This window comes from Penicillium hordei, assembly GCF_028827395.1.
Source record: "Penicillium hordei strain IBT 12815 chromosome Unknown utg000001l_segment0_segment0, whole genome shotgun sequence".
In the NCBI taxonomy this organism is placed as follows: Eukaryota; Fungi; Ascomycota; class Eurotiomycetes; order Eurotiales; family Aspergillaceae; genus Penicillium; species Penicillium hordei.
In genome coordinates, this window is record NW_026623142.1 from 559,210 (window position 1) to 581,183 (window position 21,974).

At 46.8% G+C, this 21,974-nt stretch overlaps 7 protein-coding genes across 7 annotated transcripts; 3 read left to right on the forward strand and 4 right to left on the reverse strand.

Moving 5' to 3' along the window:
• Nucleotides 1-60: 60 nt before the first annotated feature.
• On the forward strand, nt 61-2,218 carry N7537_000203 (nonhemolytic phospholipases C family protein; the record flags this gene model as incomplete). The annotated part of the gene is made up of 5 exons (XM_056891261.1): nt 61-189; nt 242-324; nt 383-647; nt 699-822; nt 915-2,218. 5 exons carry the CDS (start codon nt 61-63, stop codon nt 2,216-2,218), a joined length of 1,905 nt encoding a protein of 634 aa, XP_056756256.1.
• A 282-nt stretch (nt 2,219-2,500) lies between these two features.
• On the reverse strand, nt 2,501-3,161 carry N7537_000204 (uncharacterized protein; the record flags this gene model as incomplete). Its single annotated transcript, XM_056891262.1, has 3 exons — nt 2,501-2,551; nt 2,681-3,027; nt 3,092-3,161. 3 exons carry the CDS (start codon nt 3,159-3,161, stop codon nt 2,501-2,503), a joined length of 468 nt encoding a protein of 155 aa, XP_056756257.1.
• Nucleotides 3,162-4,055: 894 nt separating this feature from the next.
• On the reverse strand, nt 4,056-5,808 carry N7537_000205 (cytochrome P450; the record flags this gene model as incomplete). Its single annotated transcript, XM_056891263.1, has 6 exons — nt 4,056-4,121; nt 4,170-4,847; nt 4,881-5,004; nt 5,089-5,300; nt 5,352-5,570; nt 5,623-5,808. 6 exons carry the CDS (start codon nt 5,806-5,808, stop codon nt 4,056-4,058), a joined length of 1,485 nt encoding a protein of 494 aa, XP_056756258.1.
• A 2,499-nt stretch (nt 5,809-8,307) lies between these two features.
• Nucleotides 8,308-10,513, forward strand: N7537_000206 (uncharacterized protein; the record flags this gene model as incomplete). The annotated part of the gene is made up of 4 exons (XM_056891264.1): nt 8,308-9,065; nt 9,121-9,640; nt 9,696-9,839; nt 9,890-10,513. The coding sequence occupies 4 exons, from the start codon at nt 8,308-8,310 to the stop codon at nt 10,511-10,513; spliced, it is 2,046 nt and encodes a 681-aa protein (XP_056756259.1).
• Nucleotides 10,514-10,806: 293 nt separating this feature from the next.
• Nucleotides 10,807-11,908, reverse strand: N7537_000207 (putative 26S proteasome-associated ubiquitin C-terminal hydrolase; the record flags this gene model as incomplete). Its single annotated transcript, XM_056891265.1, has 3 exons — nt 10,807-11,626; nt 11,717-11,811; nt 11,867-11,908. 3 exons carry the CDS (start codon nt 11,906-11,908, stop codon nt 10,807-10,809), a joined length of 957 nt encoding a protein of 318 aa, XP_056756260.1.
• Nucleotides 11,909-14,013: 2,105 nt separating this feature from the next.
• On the reverse strand, nt 14,014-15,931 carry N7537_000208 (putative C6 transcription factor RosA-like; the record flags this gene model as incomplete). Its single annotated transcript, XM_056891266.1, has 4 exons — nt 14,014-15,121; nt 15,182-15,409; nt 15,464-15,766; nt 15,822-15,931. The coding sequence occupies 4 exons, from the start codon at nt 15,929-15,931 to the stop codon at nt 14,014-14,016; spliced, it is 1,749 nt and encodes a 582-aa protein (XP_056756261.1).
• Nucleotides 15,932-19,893: 3,962 nt separating this feature from the next.
• Nucleotides 19,894-20,365, forward strand: N7537_000209 (CVNH domain-containing protein; the record flags this gene model as incomplete). Its single annotated transcript, XM_056891267.1, has 2 exons — nt 19,894-20,026; nt 20,169-20,365. The coding sequence occupies 2 exons, from the start codon at nt 19,894-19,896 to the stop codon at nt 20,363-20,365; spliced, it is 330 nt and encodes a 109-aa protein (XP_056756262.1).
• Nucleotides 20,366-21,974: the final 1,609 nt, after the last annotated feature.

Consider the following 21,974-nt stretch of genomic DNA (forward strand, 5'->3'; position numbering starts at 1 on the left):
AGTAGTAGGCCCTTCTCTCAGTTGAATTCTTTCCCCCATCCCTTCTGCGATTACCGAATCATGGCTTTCAAATTGCTGAAGTGTATCGCTATCGCGGTACTTCTAGAAGCCATTCTAGTTTCTGGTGGATCTTTAAGCGACATCGAGCATGTCGTTATTTTCATGCAGGAGAATCGCTCGTGGGATACGGTACGTTTTGACTGCGTTATGAACCGTTCACTCCATGCTCACCAAATCGCAGTACTTTGGCACTATGCCCGGAGTCCGGGGCTTCAATGATCCCAATGTTCAGGTCAACTCCGACGGAAACTCGGTTTGGCATCAGTAAGTGCTGGGCACTGGAGCTCTAAGGGAAGAAAATGGTTCTGATATTCAGTGTCAGACTAGTCGAGCCGGCTCAGTCAAACAAGACCAAGACCTTGTTACCCTGGTATCTTGGACACCAAGGTGGCGATTGGCACGATGCGATTCAGTGCATGGTTGCGGGTAGTAATGGCTATGAAGAGAACCAACAGTCTCTAAACAACGGGTTGAACAACCACTGGGTGACTAAAAACACACCTTGGAGCTGGGGTTACTTGAAGCGGCAAGATATTCCAGTTCAATTTGCTATTGCTGAAGGTTGGACTTCGGGAGACATGTATCAGGTGCGTTACCAGAGTCGATTCCAAAGAAATTGGAGACTGATTTGCAAACAGGAAAGTCAAATCACTGCCACGAATCCTAATCGGGTTACTTTGGTCAGCGGCTCAATCAATGTTGCTGGCAGTCCCCAGGATAAGAACCAGGGAGGTGTATACATTGACAACAATGAGGTACCAGGTATGTATCACCAATCATGTCTTCTACTTGTCTTCTTATCCCTCCAGGCAATCATGTCTTAGCTGTTCCACCACCTGACCAAAATTATACAGGCTGCGATGATCACGGCATCAACTGCTACCCACTCAAATGGAAGACCATATATGACTTTTATGAAGAGGCAGGAGTCTCTTGGCAACTCTTCCAAGACACAAACAACTTCGACGATAACCCCCTGGCTTGGTTCGAGCAATTTCAAACTGCCCCGAAAAATAGCCCTCTAGCCAAAAAGGGGATGTCCTTTGTTGGCCTCGATTCCTTCTGTCAGGCTGCGGCCAACGGCACATTGCCCGAGGTTAGCTTCATCGTTGGCCCGTCCGAGCTTTCTGAGCATCCACCATACATGCCGAGGGATGGAGCCTGGCTCCAGAAAAAGGTTGTTGATGCCGTTACCGGAAGCCCGAAGTATAACTCGACGCTTCTGATGATCAGCTTTGATGAGACCGGCGGCTTTGGTGACCATGTCACCCCCTTTCATTCCCCCAAAGACACCCCAGGAGACTGGATGCAGGATCCCCTGGGTATGTTCTCGGATATCTTTGTAGGGCCTGGTTTCCGAGTACCATTCTATATGATTTCCCCCTGGACCCGAGGAAATCGCGTGTTCACTGAGCGGGCAGATCATAATTCTCAGATCCTCTTCCTTGAGGAATGGCTGACAGCGCGGGGACATCAAAATATCACAACCGATCAGATGGTCTTATGGCGACGCAAGCACATGTCTAATCTAGTCAACGCGCTTGATTTGGACCATCCAGACTACTCTCTCCCCAATCTTCCGGATGCCGGGACTGTTGATACCAACGACAAGGGCGAGTATACTGGTACTTCTAATTGCCAGTCTCGTCACAAGCAGACACGTCCTGATGTTCCATATGGAGAACAGAGCAACGCAACGGATATCAATACCCTGTGGTTTGAAGAGGGTTTCAAAGAAGTGGTTGGGTACCTCACCGAGGGCCGATACCTAAATTTTGAAAAGAACGGAGTAGCCATCACAAATCCGGCCAGAAGCAACCACATTGTGTCCAGCCCTGCAAGCCCTCAGCACAACAATAAGTCCCAGCGTTGGGTAATCCACTACAACAACGACGAGGAAAGCCATATATTTACCATCTCCAGTGCATTGGATGATCGATGGCTCGGTCCCGGTGGTTCTTTGCTTCCCAAAAGCCAGAGTGCAAATGCAGCTCAAGTACATTTCATCTTCTTAGGTAGTGGCCGTGGCTATACCATGCAATTTGTGGAGAATGGGCGGTACATTGATATTGACAAGCACGGAAACTTGAATGCTGAAGGTAGCCATGCCAAACCTATCAGTGGCTACAAGGTCTTCAGCGTCTCCTTCCGTGATTAGATGATTAGACTTCGCATTTTATGACATTATGGAATCCTGCATGGTCATCCTGACCCTGGTGCCTAAGAACCAAATTATTCATAATATCTTAGCAACAAGGCTTGAATGATTTTCATCGGTCAGGAGCCTGAACCGCAACTCGATATCCATATCCTCCAATTTATTTGTGCTATTATAATCAGTAAAGAAATGGCAGTGATATTAGTGATATGACGATTATTACACGCAGGAATAAGATCATACACCCCTCTTCAGCCAAGTTGTCAATCAAGCTCAAGCCATCTATGCACGAACAACCGTAAATGGCCCAGCAGCGTTAAACAAGGAGGGCATCTGCATAATAGTGGTTAGCCCCTGAAATCAAGTAAAAGCCCAAGATAAACACAGCATGAAGGCAGATAATTCCACTCCAAAAAAGGCAAAAGCGAAAAATAAACCACTCAAAAGAAAAGAAAAGCATACCTGTGGTGCAGTTGAGAGGGAAGTCCCGACTCTCAAATACCAAAGCGAGCCATCCTTGACTTGGGGCAAGTCCTTCGGGATAGTGACGTCAACAAGACCCGCCTTCTCCTTGATACCGTCCGTAATCTTGATAGACTGGTCGAAGGAGATGGTATCCAGGTTGCGCACGGGGTTATTGTACAGCCACACGCTGTAGTCGTCGCCGGGGTACTGGCTCAATGGGTCTGCGCAGCGTCCCGTGGGCTTGCGGTCGAAGTGGACACGCACAGTTTGGCCAGCGGAAACGGTTGAGTTGTCGGGGATGCCTTGGTAGACGTTTACGCAGGCGTAGTCGCGTTTACCCCAGGCTAAATCATTGAAAAGAAGGGATTGTCAGTTCGAAACATTGTAGATGAGTATAGAATTACATACGCAGGTTCTTGTCGAACAAGGCGGTGCTGGTTCCCACCAGGGAAGCGACGATTGCTGTGGTGAACTTCATTGTGAGATTTTGGTGATTTAATAGTAGATAAGAAGGGAGGGTCGTAGATGAAATATATTCAACGTTAATAAGTTGCTGAGCACCAGGCTTTTATAGGTAAAATAGGGGAATATGTTACTATATTTTGTTTGCAATATAGTGTATAGTGCCACCGACGACACAAAGGCTCCCTAATTATAACTTCGGGGTCTAAACCCCGGTCTGTGAAATTTGAATGATCATGTTTCACTTAGTCTCTCCACATGTATTCGAATTAAAATTCCGCCTGCTTGGCATGAAGAGTGATCGGCGCTGCCGATTCGATCCGGGGACGGGAGCTACGGAATGTGTGCAGTCTCATATATTGTACGGAGTACTCCGTATAAGTGGCATATATTCTGTGCTTAGTGGAGTCTCTATTGCCCCTGGGTTTATTTGCCCAAGGGATATTCGTCTCGTTCTTCTGCAATTATCCCTTGCTTTGTGGCCAGGAGACAGCATCTATCTATAGATTTTCATATTATTAGTTGGTCTGCAGAGATTATTATTAAGCTTGTCTAATACATAACTAACTACTGTATAGTTATGTATAGATGTGTTGACGCTTTGAGAAAACCGCTTTAAAAAATGACCATGCAGATAAATAGTCGCCTGACAGGCTTGACTATTGATTTACCTTTCAACCCAATGCAACTGTTTCTCGGTTTGTCCTTTCTTCTCTTCGCGGTTCGAATAATTGAACCCAGTTTACCTGACAACTGGGCAGAAGCCCTTGGCTGCATTGAATGTCTCAGAATATATCCAGCGAGTCATCACTTTACATAAGAATTTTGGATGTCAAAGAGCGTGTTCTTATAAACCCATTTATTGCACATGAGGTTTCATAATTTGAGTGGTTTGTATTATTATTGAATTCTATGCTCTTGCTATTTTCAGTCGCATTTTCATTTCATCCACTGGCTTGGAGGTAATCTCCAGTGTCTAAACCTTGTTAGTGAATGCATATCGGTAAAGCGGTGGAACTCTTACATTATACAGCTCTGACTGGACTTCGTATTGTCCGTTTTCTTTTTCAATCGGCGCACCTGACTCATCCCGCTTGATCGAACCAAGCCCTACCTTTTCCCAATCATATCGCCGTGCGGCACATGCGAGAATCACAAGTGCTTCGATATTCGCTAGCTCTTGTCCAATACAGTTGCATGGTCCACGCTTGAATGGCTGCCAAGCACTCGCCGGTATTGTGGAGCCGGTGTCCAACCAGCGTTGGGGAATAAACTGATTGCTTTTGTCGCCATACACGGCTTGGTCGTGCTGTATGATACTCTGGCAGTTGTAGAGCATCAACCCATGCAGGCACATATCTTGACCGTCTGGTAGTCGAACGCTCAGACCGGCGTTTGGGTTGGAAAATCGCGCCGTCGCAGCTGGTGGATACAGACGAAGAATTTCCTTGATAACCGCAGAGGTGTAGGTCATTCTTTGGAGAACATTCTCTCCATGTTCTAAGATTTGAGCTCGAATATGGGTTGGGTCCGAGTCGGGACCAAAAATCTCATCCAGTTCCAAGCAAACACGGCGCAAGACCTGCGGAGTCCGAGATAGTTCGTAGAATGTCCATTGTAGCAAGATGCTTGTTGTATCATGGCCAGCAAATAGGAAAGCCTTGAGTTGGTCGCAGGTCCGGTCTAGAACTTCGGGTGTTAACTACTGCGTTTCGACTAGACTTAAAGCAAGGACACTGCGAGACGGATTGTGTGGAGTTGACTGCTCCTCAAACATTTCCTTAATATGCTCTTTGATGTGTGTACCAAGTTGACGAGAGATTACCTTTCTCTGGAGAGGCAGTAATAGTTTCCATCCGCTGTGTCGGGAACGATAGGTCGAGCCTAGTTTGCGGAAGAGTCGAACGATTGCATTTTGGTTTTCTTCTCCGAGTTAAGCATACAGATCAATATTCATGGTAACAGCGCCGATAATGTCAAATGTCAAATTTGGGCATAGCTCATCCAGTGGGAATTCCTCGTTAGTGCTGGCATAATGATCGAGCTTCGTCAAGCAAAGTCGTGTCTTTTCTAGAATACATGACATTAGATTGATGAGATGCTTATGGGCGAATCCTGGATTGAATTGCTTGCGAAGGCTTTTCCACTCTTCATTCTAGACTTCAGTTAGTATAATTTATGTGCTTCGATCGAGCCTTCAACCTACCTCTGCAAGAACAATGGAGAGTGGACCCATCATGTCACTGTACGAGCGAGATATGTGTGATTTGGGTGCACTGTACTGAAAGAGATTCGAGCTTTTGGATATTTGCTCTGCAACATATGATCGCAGATCACGGATCACGCACATCGGATAGCTCACTGGTCGCAAATCGACAACAAATAGCGCAGGCTTGCCGAGACCACGGTACATGGCTTTGAGGGTCTCGTTTAACAACCACAGTCAGTTTTATATTCCAAGCCCAAATTTGCCTGACCAGACCGATGTGTATATTGGGTCGATTTGTCTTCACGAGTTTCCCAAGCGTGGACAAATGGCCCCATGATAGCGATGGTGGAAGCTGGGGAAACCTGGCATATTGTTTCGTTCGATAAGATGTAACATTTTTCCAAAGATAGAAAAGAAGAATTGGAATGATCGTAGCAATCAGAGTCCAGGCCATCGTGAATATGACCAATCGTGATAGAAGCTCTGCGGGTCAGCACCTATAAACACTAGGATCGGGTTTTAGTTGGAGCGAGAACACCTTGCTCAAATTGTGATAGATGTGCATTTAGATGACAATTGGAATGAAGTCTACTGCCCAGGTGCGGTCGGCAGTTATCAACTACGCTGTACAACAAGTGTAGATGGCTTCTGTTCTTGACGTAAAACTTGAACATTTTGATTTATCTGGCTTCGGATTATAATAAGGACGTTATATGGACGTTATACGTAAGATAACACTCCGATCCCTTTTTTGATCATTCTTTTAAGATATCTTTTTTTTCTCGCCATATGTGGGGTGAAGCATAATAATTCGCTATAGAACTTCAGCATACGAAAGCGGAAAAGGGGTAAAATGTACATACGACTTTCCTAGATATAACCAGAGACTACGGTAAAGCACTCATATATTTCGACCAGTTTGATGGTTTTCTTTAGCTCTTCCTATTTGCTACGAGATAAAATACATTATAGATTACTACAACAATATCCAAGAACAGCACCAAGGGGTGTTTTAGGCTGTCCTTCCATTTTGGGATTAGCGTTGGTTTTTCCTGGTTGGGAAGACGACCCGCGGGTTCCGTCCGTCGTCGCTGTTGATCTATGGGATGACGGTACCTTCATTGTCGTCGACATTAGTCATCTTGATTATGACTTTAATATAGCTCACAAAATCAAAAAGATCTTCCCGGTCTATGTGCTCCGACATGAGAAAAAGCGTGGCTGGGCTCTTATAAGATGGCCTCGAGAAATTGAGCCCCTTGGTGCCAAAGTCATGTATCTTCACAATGCCCAAGGCTAGTATGCCAAAACATCTTTCCTAGACCACTGCTCCTGTATCGTGCACGCCAATCCCCGCGATCTTCATAGATCAAGGGCTACCGGGTTCGCTCTTCTCACAGGCTCACTATTCTCCTAGATTACTTAGAGGTCAAATCCTAGATAAGGATAACGAGTTCTGTCCTATCCACAAAGGACAACGCGCGTTAGAAACACATTAGGTACATGTATTGGGTGCTAGTTATGGTATATTCCTTAATATCGATCTCTTTTCCATATAATTCAGAGTTGTGACTCGGAACAATACCGTAGACCACTTGATACGGTAATTTACCAAGCTTCCCCTCTCTCATATCCGATCCAACATCCAGCCTCCCCAACTTCAAACGTTCTTCTTTATGTCAATGCTAATTTCCCTAACAGGAGTCTGCTCGAGACTCTGAGAATGTCGATCTCCCAGCATTGACATGTTATATACTCTATACTGGTTAACACCCCTCACGAATGTTCCCAGGACTAGATCAGAGCCAAGACCAAAGAAAGGCTTTCAATGCTCCTTTGGCACCAGCTCATCTCCCACATGCGACAAATTGAAAGCCATGAGCGCCATCTATCTATGTGACTGACCTCTATCGCTGCTGCTCGGGCGACTTCCGAACAATGCGGCGTTTCCTCCTTTTGCAACTGATTTCGATCGCGAGAAAGCTATGGCAACTCCCCATAAAGCGCCATTGAGTACGCCATGAGTCGAGCGACCACTCGGATATTCTGAATCCTTACGAGCCTTCAGGGATTACTTCCAGGCTTGATAGTGTTGCGATAAGTAAGCCAGAAACGACCAGGAACCAGGAACGGTATCTGCCCGATTAGCCAGGCACCGGAGGAACAGTCACCTGAGCGATAAGCATCCATTTTTTTCGCCACTTTTTTTTTTTGAACATATTCCCCCACCATTGGAGACTTAGATCAAAGTCTTTCTTTTACAGTGTTCCTGGTGCTCAATGCTTACTCTGGAGTTTCCTTTTAGCATTGAATTTCCCCGGATTTCGACATTTTTGGGATCTGTGGGTAACATTCCAGGGACCAAATCCGACTAACTTGGCCGCTGGGACGTTTCCGTTCGCTTGCCAACCCGTCCACTGGTTTTAAGGGGTCCAATTATTTTCCCCCACCTCCGGGTCTCCCCTTTTTGTCTTAAACAATCATTTCGACTGGGCACTTCTTCGGAAATAGCTTTCACAACTGGTCGCGTGCTCAAAGAGATAAGCCCTTGAGCCTCCGTATCTTGGCTTACACGTGAAGATACCCTTCAACCCCCAGGTAGGCTCTATCTCCTTTCCAGCATGTTCCCGTGTGCGACTCTGTAGATAAGGAATCCACTGTATCGTGTGTTCTCCCATATAAGTACACGTTGTCCCCTTTGTAATTCCGTCTCGGAGGCGACTCGACTCTCGCCCCAGCACCCCATTCGAATCATTCATCATTCGTCCTTCTTAATCCCAACCATACTAATTCCCCACAGACTCATCTGCTACGGCAACGGGCTTGGATATCAGCTTCTTTGACCAAGGCCTTGCGCACAAGTGGAACTGTTGTCGGCCCCCCGACGAAACACGTCTGAGACATTATCGAGATCACGTGTCCACCAAAGCCCATTGCGCAACCATCATTCACCATGCCTTCTCTAGAGGATCACTCGGGTTTCAAGCATCGCGAGGACCAAGGGCAATCCATCAGACCCGAAGAAGATACCCAGCAGGGTCTATTCCACCAAGTATACGAATGGCTTCACCATGAGAAAACCAGACGACAGAATCGTAAAGCACGGAAAGCCGAAGCAACCCCCCATGCAACAAACGAAAGCCAGTCAGCCGAAGAAGATGGTGCTTTAGAAAGACCCAGCTCGGAAACCTCGAACACCTCGGAGAGCACCTTTTCCCTGGATAAACTGGAAAAAATCCTCCTCCAATATGCGACCACTCGACCTAGAAGTGCAATGGGTCTCCCCCACAAACAACCTGTCAAACGGCAATCTAAACATCGTCTTAGAGGCTTACGGAGAGGCTCGGCATCCGAGTCTGAACTCACAGATGCCGACGGGGCCCCTCCAGGCGTGGAAGCTTTCCTTGACAATACAAAGACGCTTGCCTACAGCGGTGGCGCTGCAGTAGAAGAGATCGCCGACTCCAGTGCAAGTGTGAAACAAGCAAAGGATGCCGAGGCCTGGATTGTTTTCAAGTCCGAGATCGTGCGTCTTGTGCATACCCTGCAACTGAAGGGCTGGCGCAGAGTTCCCGCAGATTTGGCGCCCGAGATTGAAGTGGTCAGGCTCAGCGGTGCTCTCACGAACGCTGTGTATGTAGTTGAACCGCCGAAGAACTTGCCTCCCCCGAAGTCCGATAGCAACAGTCTGGTTTCAAGGAAGCCCCCACCGTAAGCAACAAGTCGCCTCCCTCACTTTAGAGACACATCTAATTGGATTTTACAGAAAGCTTCTCTTGCGTATCTACGGTCCTCAAGTCGATCATCTAATCGACCGAGAGAACGAGCTGCAAATTCTTCGTCGCCTCGGAAAGAAGAACATTGGTCCACGCATTCTTGGAACTTTCCTCAATGGCCGGTTCGAAGAGTACTTTGAGGCTCGCCCACTCACTCCTAAGGAGCTGCGGATGCCCGAAACGGCGAGACAGGTTGCCAAGCGGATGAGAGAATTGCATGATGGCGTTGAACTTCTTGAAGAAGAACGCGAAGGTGGACCTATGATCTTCAAGAACTGGGATAAATGGGTGGACCGTTGCGAGCAAGTGACGACCTGGCTGGATAAAGAAATCCAATCTCCTCAGAACGAAGCCAAAGCTGCCTTGGAACCATGGCGTCGCCGCGGCTATGTTTGCGGCGTAACGTGGGACGTGTTCCGCAAAGCCGTGGATAACTATCGGCGTTGGTTGGTTGCCAGCTCTGGTGGAACTGCCGAGATCAAGCGACAGCTAGTATTCGCGCACAATGATGTAAGTGTTTCTATGCCTCGCACCTTCCTTGCTGTGTTATTGACGTGTCGTGTAGACTCAATATGGCAATCTACTTCGCATGGAGCCGGCCACGGAGTCACCACTGCTTTTGCCTGCAAATGAGCACAAACAGCTGATCGTTATCGACTTTGAGTACTCTTCTGCCAATACACGTGGACTCGAGTTCGCCAACCACTTTGTAAGTCCGCTAACCCAATTGCCAATCCAAATGGATGCTAACCGCAACAGACCGAGTGGTGCTACAACTACCACGACGAAGAGCGCTCGTGGGCTTGCAACAACCGTAACTACCCGACATCGGACCAGCAGTACAATTTCGTGTCAACCTACCTTACCCACCGACCTTCTAGCACCGGCGGACCTATTTCACCTCTGTCCTCGCCGACTATTCGCGCTCGCGCTCCTGTTGCGGTTGCACCATTGGACTTGGACGATGTGTCAGAAAGACCCAGCTCACGGCTTTCGCAAAATGAGCAGTCTAAGGAGGCTGAACTTGACGCAGAAGTGCGACTCCTCATGCAGCAGACCCGGATGTGGCGGGCGATGAACTCCGCGCAGTGGGTAGCTTGGGGTATTGTCCAGGCTAAGGTGCCTGGCATGGAAGAAGGTATTGCTGAGATGCTTGCTGCTCGCAACGGGCCAAGCGAAAACGGCAATGACGATGACACCAAGATGCCGCCTGTGGATGCGAATGTCGACGAAGAAGATGACGGCGACTTTGACTACCTGGCTTACGCGCAGGACCGAGTTATGTTCTTCTGGGGTGATCTGCTGTCACTGGACTTGGTCAAACCAGAGGAACTGCCTGCACCTCTGTTGGAGCACATCAAGTCGCGACTTGTCGCATACTAAGAATCGGAGGAGCATTAATGATAATCTTCAGGATGGAGACTTGTTCATACACATTATCATGATTTACAATGTGGACGCTAGTACATATATCACCTATCGCTGCGTCAAATCGGTGATTTATCACACCTACGTGTATCTACTACACTATAGCGTTGGGTTTCAACATCATCATCGAATACCATATCTTGTCTTATTTCATTCCATTTTGATCATCCTCGTCATCTCACAAAGGGTATCTGAAATGTCATCGTAGAAAATCAGAAATAGAAAAAATCCCACTGATTCCCAGCTCTCTACCGGCGCATCTCAAGCTTCTTCCTCGTCTCCCTCTTCGCACCCTCAACCCATTCCCCATAAGCCTTCCCCTCAGGATCCTTCTCCTTAAGCCCAGCAACCCCCTTCATGACCTCCCCAATAAACCCAACGAAATTACACCGTCTGAGCGTATTCTCCCACTGCCACGCAGCCCTCTTCCTCTCCTCCCTCTCAAGCGTCTCCACATCCCCAATATTCCTCGCCCTCTCCCTCGGATCCCTCACAACAGCCATGAGATTGAAATGTGTCTCCTCGGGCGGGTATCGTGCAATGCGCCTCTGCAAAACCTCAATAACCTTCTCAGGGAACTCCCCAGTCCCACACTGTCCATGGCTAATAGGATACGGCTGCAGTCCATCAAGTTCATACAACGTCCCATTGACAGGCGTATAGGCAATGAAGTGGTAAACGTCCGCGCCCTTCTCATCATCCTGCGGCCGCGCCGTCTCATCCGCGAACGGACTCGACCGCGCAAAGCTGTTGTGTGCGCTCCGGATCGCTTCCGAGTTCGAGAGCGCTTCGCCACGAAGCTCCGGCGGGAATCCTGCCGTGAAGTCTTTGAAGGAGCGTAGCTCTTCGCCGAGCTCGATCGCTGGCTGGGAGTCGGGAGGGTTGTCGTGATTGAGGATTACGGAGAGGATGGCTTGTGTGCCGCAGGCGTTTTGAATCGTCTGGGCCGCGAAGAAGAGGTTGTTGTCTGTGGCGGTTTGGTCGTAGGTTCCGTCGAGGGGAGCTTCGGCGTGTGCGCCGGCAGCTTCGCGCGTCCATTTGAAGAGGAAGATTACGCCGTAGACTGGGCTGTTTGGGAGGGTTGGGGTTAGCTTTGGTTGTAGGTAATTTCCTTTGGGGGTTTGGATGTGGTGGAATTGCGGATTATTGGTTGCTTACCCTAGTGACCGTATTGTGTCTGCATCTAGGGAGATGAGCTCTTCGAATTGGGTGTTTTTTACTCCGAGTGTCTCAATCAGAGAGGTGAAGAGACCCTAGCTTGTGTTAGTATGTTGCTGCTTGGATAGATCATGGGAGTGGTGATGGTACCTCATCTGATTCGATTGTGCTCCAGCCACCTACATCAGCCATTTTGACTGTCTGTGATGGATGCTAAGGGCGATTGAATGAAGATGTTGTGTTGTCGATTGGAGATTGCTTTCTTCCCCAAACGGGAATGCGGTTATGTCATTGTCACGTGAAGGTAGAGTGACAGCATCAAGTCACATGCGTATCCTCTATAAAGTAGACGAGGTCACTTCCATTTTCTAGCAGATTGGAAAGAACATGCAAGACGGAATTATAAAACTGTGGTCACATTAAAACTTAGGCGAAAAGATTGGGGCTTTCACTATGTTAAGAGCTCATATAGAGCAAAGACGCACTCTGCGGAAGGCCAGTATACAACAACATTCATGAATATCAACAGGAAAGGCTTGTTCCTCAATTTTTAAATTTTGAACAATAAATACTGCTCAATACTATGATAATGAGCAGAATATCTTGGAAAAGGAAATGAAAAGCAGAACCAGCTGTAAAAACCAGCTGTTCTAGGGTGCTAATGAACGAAAAGGAAACGAAGTGAACAGCCGAATATCCCCGATCTTCAAACCAAAATAGTTCAAAATATGCTCATCACTAAGTGTAATCAAAATCTTCCGGTTCCAACTACATGTTCACAGACTAAGTGGATCATCTGCTAGTGCAAGGACCAAGATGAAGAGTACTATGTGCTATCGAAGACGCGAATATTCAACATTCCCACCCAATATCCCCCTCCGACAATAACACAGGTTATTACCCACAAAGTAGTATATGAGAAAGAAGAGCTCCAAATTCAGGTATGCAATAACCAGGAGAAAAAGAAGATAAATATAGAAAACACGAGGGGCCGAGGACGATCGTCAACTCAATTTCCGTGTAGTGAAGATCCAACCGCAATAGTAGCGATAATACGATACACAATTACAAAATTACTAATAACAACCCCCGAATCAACGAGACCATTGAATTCAAACAAAACCCAAATCTGAATGGACAAAGGTAAAAAAAAAATCCACCGCTCCTCAAAAATCGACAACCCTCGACACATAGGTCTGCAGCCCCTGCAAAAAAAAAAGACGATGCTATACTACGTTATAGATGCATGAAGGGTGCGGAGTACTACCCTATGTAAGAATTGATCTCCGCCCCCAGCAATCACACCTTAGAACGCTTATACCTTACAATCGATATACAGATAGGGATATCTTCAAACCTCCAGCGGAACCAAATCGGTGCTAGCTCGGGGGCTTGCTACCCCATTCGGACAAATCTCGAGAAGCGGCCGAATACGAGGTCTGGAGAAATGTGTCCGGCGGGGTACCAATCAGAGGAATGGATCTGTAGTCTAAATTCCCTTAATATATGTCCCGTGCTTTTGAGTTGGTTCGTCTCGTCTATTCTTAGCGCAGGGTCTGTGGCGATGGTTACCGGTGGCTACTTTCGGGGGTTGGGTGGTACCTGTCGATCGGTGTGCGTGAGGTGCAGGTGCGGATGCATTCTTCGGTTATGAGGGCGTGGGAAAAGGTTGCTATCTTTAGGTATGGAGATGTTATGGAAGTGAGGTAATGATCTTTCGTTCATTGACGGGTTTGGGGGTTAGAAGGCTGGATGGCTATAGTTCTGAGGCTATACTCCCGAATAACGAATAGGGACATCACTTAGCACGTATACAGACACTCCAAGTCAGATAAACAGAAGATTTGATAAAATCAGGGTATATATATCAATATCGTATGAGACAATTGCCTCCAGCTTGCAACTGCAACCAAGTATAAAATCCAAACCGAGCATTAAATCGGATACAAGATCACACATCAACGCTTATGCTCAGCCAAAAAAAAAGAAAGAAAGAAAGAAATGTCAGAATATGTAAGGAAAGAGGCGAGTGGTGAAAAGGAAACACTCGCATATAATGGTCAAAAAAGTAGATGTCCTCCAGGTCCAATTCCCAGTAAAACATAACTCCGTAGCCTCCGTATTTTTGGAAAATGAGAAAGGGTATATCTTCCAATTCCCTCCTGGTACCCAATAGCCAGAATCCGACTGACCAACCGTGTTCAGGGTGGTAGTCCAAAATTTCCCATATTTTCCCATTTTGGTTTCTTTTTCTGGTATAGATAAATGCATATCATAGATCTAGCACAGTCTGAGAATCAAGTCCAAAGTGAAGCAGGAGCAGCCAATCCCGGCATTTCAAACGGATTTGTTTGTGGATAGACCTCCATATTGAGACCGAGTGTGCCATCCGCGCGCGGTAAACCGGCGCACAGCACATCATCATAAGGCGGGGTGTAAGTCGCCGAATGAGGAATGGAAGCATGATGCGAATGGGCATGGCCATGCCCCATATCCGAGAGACCGAGGTGTGCGTCGTGGTTATCGAGGAGCTGTGGGGAGGGCGGATATAGAGAATGCGAGGATGTGGCGGATACATAGCCATCCTGGATAGGGAAGGTAGAGTTGGCAATAGTGACGGCAGGAGGGGAATTCAGAGGCGGGGTATAAGCGGCATAAGAAGGTGATGCGGAAGCGGGCGAGGAAGAGGCGACGAGCGGATACTCGTGTAGATTATGGTGGAATGGGCTAGGTGGGCCAGGGGAGTATTGGTCGAGTGATGAGCGGGGAGACCAGGGGAGGGGGAGGCGGCTGCGATAGCGGGCAACAATGCCGCGGGGCAGGTCCATGAGTTCTAGGGCTAGACGCAGCTCGGTGTTGAAGGGGTCTGCGGCGTTGTGGGTGGCTATTATACGGTACATCTCTTCGATAGGACCGATGAATAAGGCGCCTAGGTATGCGCCGCCTAGCTCTGGGAAGAAGCGGTCGAGAGAGATGCCGACGGCGAAAAATTGGGCTAGGATTGGAAGAGAGCTGATGTCTGATTCGCTACTTCGGAGCATGGAGGATGGGAGCCAGAAGAGCCAGCGGCGGAGGGTTTGGATGCTTTCGAATGATTGTTCGGTTGTTTGGTTGGGGAAGTCATCACGGAATTTCTGGGTAAATTCGATAAGTTCTCCTAGGCGCTGAGAGTGCTCAAGATTGTGGGAAGTGCGTTTTTGTATCATTCGGAGGGCTTGAATCGTTCGATCTAGATGTACCATGTCTTCGTCGAGGGGTTGGTAGACTCCGGCCATTGAAAAATCCGTTGTGCTTAGTGCTCGTTGGTTTTCTATCAACTGGGCAATGTCTGACTCTTGTTTCCAATATGGATGCATGGATTCTAGGACGCTAGAGATGCCGTGCTGCAAAGATGCCCAACTTTGACTGTTCTGGTGTCAGTTGGGTGGGGGAGAGATTTCTGGAGAGTTGACCTATAACACTCACTGGTCTGTCGCCTGCCACGATAAAAGAACAGAAGCCGCAAGGATTGCATCGCAGTTCTCCTTCGAGAAGGAGCCCAGAGCTGTCTGCAGTCCGTGGAGAGCCGTGACTCTATGGCGGAAAGCCAGCTGCTTAGTCTCCTGATCCCGCGTAAGAAAAGCAAGGTGAAATGCCGAAAAGCTCAAGATAGAGCTCATAACGAAATCGCTTCCCAGCGAAATAGCCAAGAAACTATAGAATGTCCGTCAGCAAAGACCTCCGCCGTCAAATCTAAAGAAGGCTCACTTGGGCATCTTCTGCGCCCACACAGTGCAACCACTCAATCCTCGACGATGCAAGTCAATGGAAAGCCCGATTATATGGTGAATCAGGCGTAAATCAGTCCGCGACAAGCCGGACCACCCAGATCGTGGGCACTGCAAGAGCTCCGGATACGGAGGCACGCCAGTGCGGTGCCAATTATCTATTTCCATTTCGATCTCTGGAGAAATGAGGAGGTCGGGGCCGCGCGGCGCGGGGGGACTACCACCTTGAGTGGCAGCCGTATCCTGGTAGTCACAGCGGCAGTTGTGCTTGGTGCAATTGCGGCTAGATGGAATTAGGATGGGTATACTAGTGTCCAGGTGTGGATTGAAGAACATACCATTGCGGGAAAGTCTCATCACATCGAATGTGTCTTCTCTTGCATGTTTTGCAGCCATTACGGGATTTGGTGTGGCTCTTGCGTGGTGGGCCGCCGCCTGGACCGACCATATTGGCTTTTGAAGACTGCGAAGAGATAGCTGGACTGGAGCCAAGGACTCCACAGGTGAATGTTGTGAAAAGAGATGATGGGCACGTAAGCCCTGAAGTTATAGAGAAATGAGAACGTGACCTAATCCAACAGTCTCCAAAAATAACTTTGGGGGCCGTTGAGGTTCGAAGAATAAGTTGAATTAAGCACGTGGAGAATACGAGCCTTGGGGATCTTAAAGTGAAGAGACTAGAAGGAGATAAAAGAGAAAGTAGAAGAATAAAAGAGGGAAGATCCTATTAACAGCTGGAAGTCAGCAAGATATGATCTGACTTATTTAAATTTCACTTTTGCATTCTCACTTTCCACTAATATTATTTTCTAGTTCTTTTTTATTTTATTTTCCAGTGACGATCGAGATTTTGAGCCTCTGGGTACAGGGGGGCAGTAAGCCAAGGAAAAGTAAAAAACAGATAAAATAATAATAAAATATGTAAACTATGTAAAATATGTAAACTATGTAAAAAATACCTAAGACTAAGTGAAAATAAGGGAAAATAAGAAAGAAAAAAGAAAAATAAATCCCCAAAATGGACCGTCTAATATAGCACTCAGTCATTTTAGGTGGACCACATGGGTAGCTTATATAGCTGCCTTCATAGGCTAGACTTGTCCACTAGGTGCATGTGAGCCCATGTTCTCGGGCAGGGATGGACTCTATATCGCGCCGTTCCATGTAAATTTTCTTTTTGAAACGAAGTGGAACTGTCGGTAAGAACCATCGAGCCCTAACTTTCGAAGTATTCTACGGTTTCCAGTCCTACGGAGTACACCCTATTGCTTATAAGAGATAATTATCTAATTACCAGAAGGCAAATATAAAAAAAAGGGTTCCATAGGCGAATTCAAGTTGATTCATACGCGTGTCCGTCATTTTTTTTTTTGCTTTTTGCCTTTTTTTTTTTTTTACCTAAATCTCATCCCGCGTTCCAGAGAACATAGTTCCAGCCAAGAGAATGTATATACGCAGGGGCCTATTAACAGACCCCAGACTTCAAAAAGGATAACTAATAGAACCATAGTGCAGGAAAACATGGTAACCGATCGACCGTTTTGCCTCGCAAGGCTTTTCGATCTAGCGGACCCTGGATTGTGGGTCGCTGTCAAGGGACACCGTTAACCCCGTTGGGAAAGAAGAGTCAATCATTGCGCTATCCTAGACGCCATCTCAGGCGCACTGGGAGTGGCTTTTTGACTCTTCCACTCTCGCTAAGATTCAAGCTTAGCCTGACAGGCGGAAGTCGGCCGTTTCTACCCGCCTGTGAGTCAGATGGGAGATTAAACGCTGAACTCGGTAATCACAACCGAATGTAGAACAGGGAAAAAAAGCAGTCAACTGCATAAGGAAAAAAGAAAAAAGAATACCAGGCTCTTACACCACTTGGAACCTGGGGATTGAAGGCAACGTGTGAATGTTTAGTCCGCAACCAGGGGGTGTAAGACCAATCTCTCGGGATCATCGCATCCACATCTCAATTTCTCTCTTTTTTCTTTTTTTTTTTTTTTTTTTCTTTTTTTTTACGCATCCCTTATCCTAACACCCTAGAGTGGCTGACCTATTCCGGAACCACCCTATCTCCTTCTCAGGTGAAGTTACCACTCGGCTGGAACGTACAACATGAGGAAACCATGTCTAGTGAGCCTAAAAGTGCACAACATACGATGTCAATAAGCCCAAAGTGGGAACTGACCCCCTGAATGGTCTAGTCCCCAGACATACAGGGATCGGAAAAGAGAGTTGTGAGATCGGTTCCAGCATCTATTACTCAGAAGGTTATTAAGAATGATCATCAAAAGAAAAAAAGAAAGAAAAACAACAAGGAGAGCCCAGTGTACTTTGTGGAATGGGCTCATTCCTACAGTGTCCAGGGGCTGAATCCATCCGCACATAACGGTAGGTGTTGAAAGGCAAAGGGCTCTTCGCTTGGAATAGCATCATGCACTCTAGCCCAAATGCGATGTAATTTCAAGGCCAAGTCAGCATCTGAGTATGTATATCTACCTCTGAATGTAGTGGCTCCCCTGAAACTGTGTAATATGCAGATTTTATGTGACACCGCCAGATTGGGCCTGGAGACCACGTTTTCTGGGGATCAGACGTCAAACAAGACATGTGTCTTAAAGTCGGTGTGTACCACCTTCTGATCTGGACGGGAATTTCTGTCCTACCATATTTACGATGAACTGCAGTCATGACGATGATTACTCTAAAAGGAGTATTTAGCTCACACGTGGCACCATTGGTCGCACAGAGATTATGCTTATGTCATCATTCCTACCTAACCTTGGAAGGTTCCCCAAGGTTGGAATCTCCCATGTTTGACACGTTTGATCACGTTTGACACGGAATACGCAGCCTTCCTTTCCAGGCCTTGAAGGCTTGGCGTTTAGTTCGAGATCCAATAACCCAAGGGGGCCATGCTATGCGGGTCACCGGAAATGTTCGGGCGGCGGTATTTTCTCCGCAGATGTGAAGGAACACAAAATCAGATGTGTCCAATCAGCAACGATCAGACTCGCTTGTCGCGACATCAGGCCAAACGTGGTATAGATTGGGGGCTAAAAGTCCCGAGTGAATTAATTTTACTATCAACTTTATTCTTTTTCTTTATTGTTTTTTTTTTTTTTTTTTTTGGTCTAGCCTTTTTGCGTCAGGATATCGCCGGAATTAACGGGAAGTACTCTTAGCATTTCAATATATAGTTTTATTCTTACCTCCGCGGGGTACCCCGTCTTGCTACCGTCCCAACTTCAAGTATATGACAATACCAAACCCGTGATCTTGGAACTGACCATGGTAAGCAAATCGATCCTGTAACCGTGGAATTCAAGTGCCCCAATCAAAGGAGAAATAAGAATCATGGAGTCCCCCAGTTCTACCGCTAACTCAGAAACACAGCCCATGAAAGTGCAGCACGCTAACCAACTCTATTCCGCCAAGACTTGGGCTATCCTAGACTTGTGTGGGGACTGGGTGATTTTCTCTTGTAGATCACCTATAAACTATGTACAATACTGGTCTAATGGTCTATTAGTCTATTAGACCATTAGACCTTTGGATCATCTGCAAGAATACACACTGTACATATTTACGTCTTTACATATTGACACATTTACTTCCATGTCCCTATGCACTGCAATCTAAAAGATTTTGGATATGTAACCCTCAGCTCCTAAAGAGCCACCAAGTTTGTCATCTAGATTTAGAAATGGAAACTCTATTCTTTAGGGTAAAAAGGCATAGCCATGGGAAATCGAGAGATCGACGGCAATCTTGATGTACTAGTAAGTACCTACCATGGACTATCCCTGGAGGGTACTATAACCATTCTTCCCAAATAGAGTCTTTAGCGCCAACTCTGTTTTCCAAGCCACCATCATCTTTGTGATACTTCGCCCGACCGCTGAAACTAATGCCCGACACTTGATACGTGAGGCTGACCCTTGTTCGTGAGATCATTACCTTCCCCTTGGGTAAAAATCACACTCTATTTTAGATAGACCGCCCAGCAGTCGAACAAGGGATCTTAAATTTCTCCGCATTTCTGGGTGTGCTACATAAAATCATCTTCTACCCAAGTGTCATAATGAGAAAACCATGATGGTAGAGCCACCGCCTCCGCTTCCAAATGGCCACTATAGACATCTACAACATACCGATGTCATTAGAGGCAATAAATATATACTAGACAATCTTGTATATCAAGAGGGGGGGGGGTGGATTTTCTTGTTCTTCTCTTCTTCTCTTTCTCGTAATGCAGTACTGCACAACCTGACTGTCGGGGCAATACAACAAACAACAGCGAACAGGCAACTTGCACATAACATCCATTTACATTCCTCATCGGTTGAATTCAATTATACCTCGCAAGGTCGAACAAGTGCCCGTGATCTACGCCTGATTCTAGCCCAACACGCCAAGATGGGTTTCCACAGATCATCCCAGGGCATCGATCTCAAGGATAAGCACATCCTTACTGCTTACTGCCAGCGACCCTCTGGGGAATCTAGATATTCAGAGCTAGATCTGAATGAGTTCCTCGGGGCAAACAAGGGTAAGTACCATGCAAATTTTCTGTTCTGTTCTCGATGCTATTTCCCTCGATTGCTGGTAACCTTCCCAGCATCACTGAAACCAGACCGATATCCCCGTCCTTTGGTACCTGATCCGACACTAACATTATCATCACTATCTAGGACAATTGGCCTGGGGTTCCCACGACTTCTCGAAAAGTTCACGCAATGTTGACTTCAAGCTAGAAGGCCCCAACAACGATCCCATGCTACACGCGCAACTCGATAATGGTGAAGGAAACATCCAAGACAGCCAGGTGAACCTGGGAGATTGCATTAAAAACGAGGATGGTCAGCTGAGTTTTATGGAATGTTTCTAGTGGAGGATCAGGATTTCAGGTTTCTGTTTCGTTTCTCTTAAATTGTGACTTCACAGAACGAAATAAAACAATTGATTTAGACTGTTAGATTTCTATAATTTTCGGAGAAGTGTCAGCTCTCCTATTATCTGTAATGCAGATAGGTCTCAGGTCAGAGGTCAGAATACAGAGTACAACAATACGTGGGACAGGATAATACCACAGAGAACATTACGGCTGCGGCTGAAAATCAACCCCGGACAAAGTTCGCTAAAGCACAATACCCCAAGACCACTAGATGTAAAAAACCCAAAAAGAAAGCCCGGTTCGTGGAGATACCTGTTTAGGCCAGAGGGCAACAATAACCCCCTGCAACCCGGAATTCTCACCGAAAGAGCAGACAAAAACAACCGGACTGAGTATGTAAGTCTTCAAATCGACCGGGGCACCAGTCCACAATAGCCCCCAGTCATCCTATCTCTGCAAGCCGCAAAAGGCATAGCCCAGGTCCCCTACAGCGAAAAAAGATACCATAATCCGACACACGGCTTCGGGCCTCCAATGGCGCACTACTCAGCACTTGGAACCAGGCGCCCGGTACGCTACCTGTAGGTACATGTGGCACCCTGCATCAGCGCCTGTCATCGACACATGGCATTTTAATCACAGGGTGAGATAAGGTGGGGTCGATAGGATACACGATGCGCCCGGGTTCGTGAAAAGGAGTCGTTAAGGGAAAGGCTCGCGTCTTGGTATTTCGGGCGGTTTTTGTCTGAGCAGCCAATCGATGGGGGGGAAAGACGTTGGTTAGGGGCTTCCGGTGCCGAGTTAATTGTAACGCGCCAGTTAGACGAGGACCCGGAATTTTGCTTGGGTTTATTTATATTACTGTATCTCTTTCTATTTCTCTTTTTTTGACCTGGTTTATCTTACCTTACTATGAAGGATGGTGGGCTTGTATTGACTAAAGATTAGGGCTTGAATGGGTTATGGCGGTTAGCAGGGGTTCGGTGATTTATGTGATATGTAACAATGCATTTTGCTGCTAGGTTATTAATGGCAGGTGACTACGGAATACTTGTCATGCATGTTGTCTGCTTCCCAAAAATAAATCTGTAGCTGTTAGGAGATTGCTAGGGCCCTGCTGATCTTAATCTTGCCTTACTTTTCCCGCAGCCACTACTGGTCCAAGATTTAGCGAGTCGATATTGGTATGTATTATTGATTTCCTGGGGGCTAGGCACGGACGGATGAATTGATGTGACATGCGCTGGCACTGGCACGAGATCTACTAGAAATAGATAGGGTTGCTAAAGTAGAAAATCCTAGGTAACTGGTGGTATTGAGCTGGAGGTAGCGTTGCTAGCAATTGTTATAATCCTACCACCTAAAGGATATCTATTGTAGTCAGTGGGGATCTCTTTCATACTCTCTCTATATATACCCTGAATACAGTGGAAGGAGACACCTAAGAGGGCACCAAAAAGAACGCTTCAACAAGATGCTCCCGAAATGATTAAAAAAGCAGGGGAGAGCTTTCAAATACTTTATAGTTCAAGCTTTCAGAAATGTTGCTTGAGATCTTCCTTAATAACGAAGATCTATCTATCGAACTATCTATCTAAAGGGG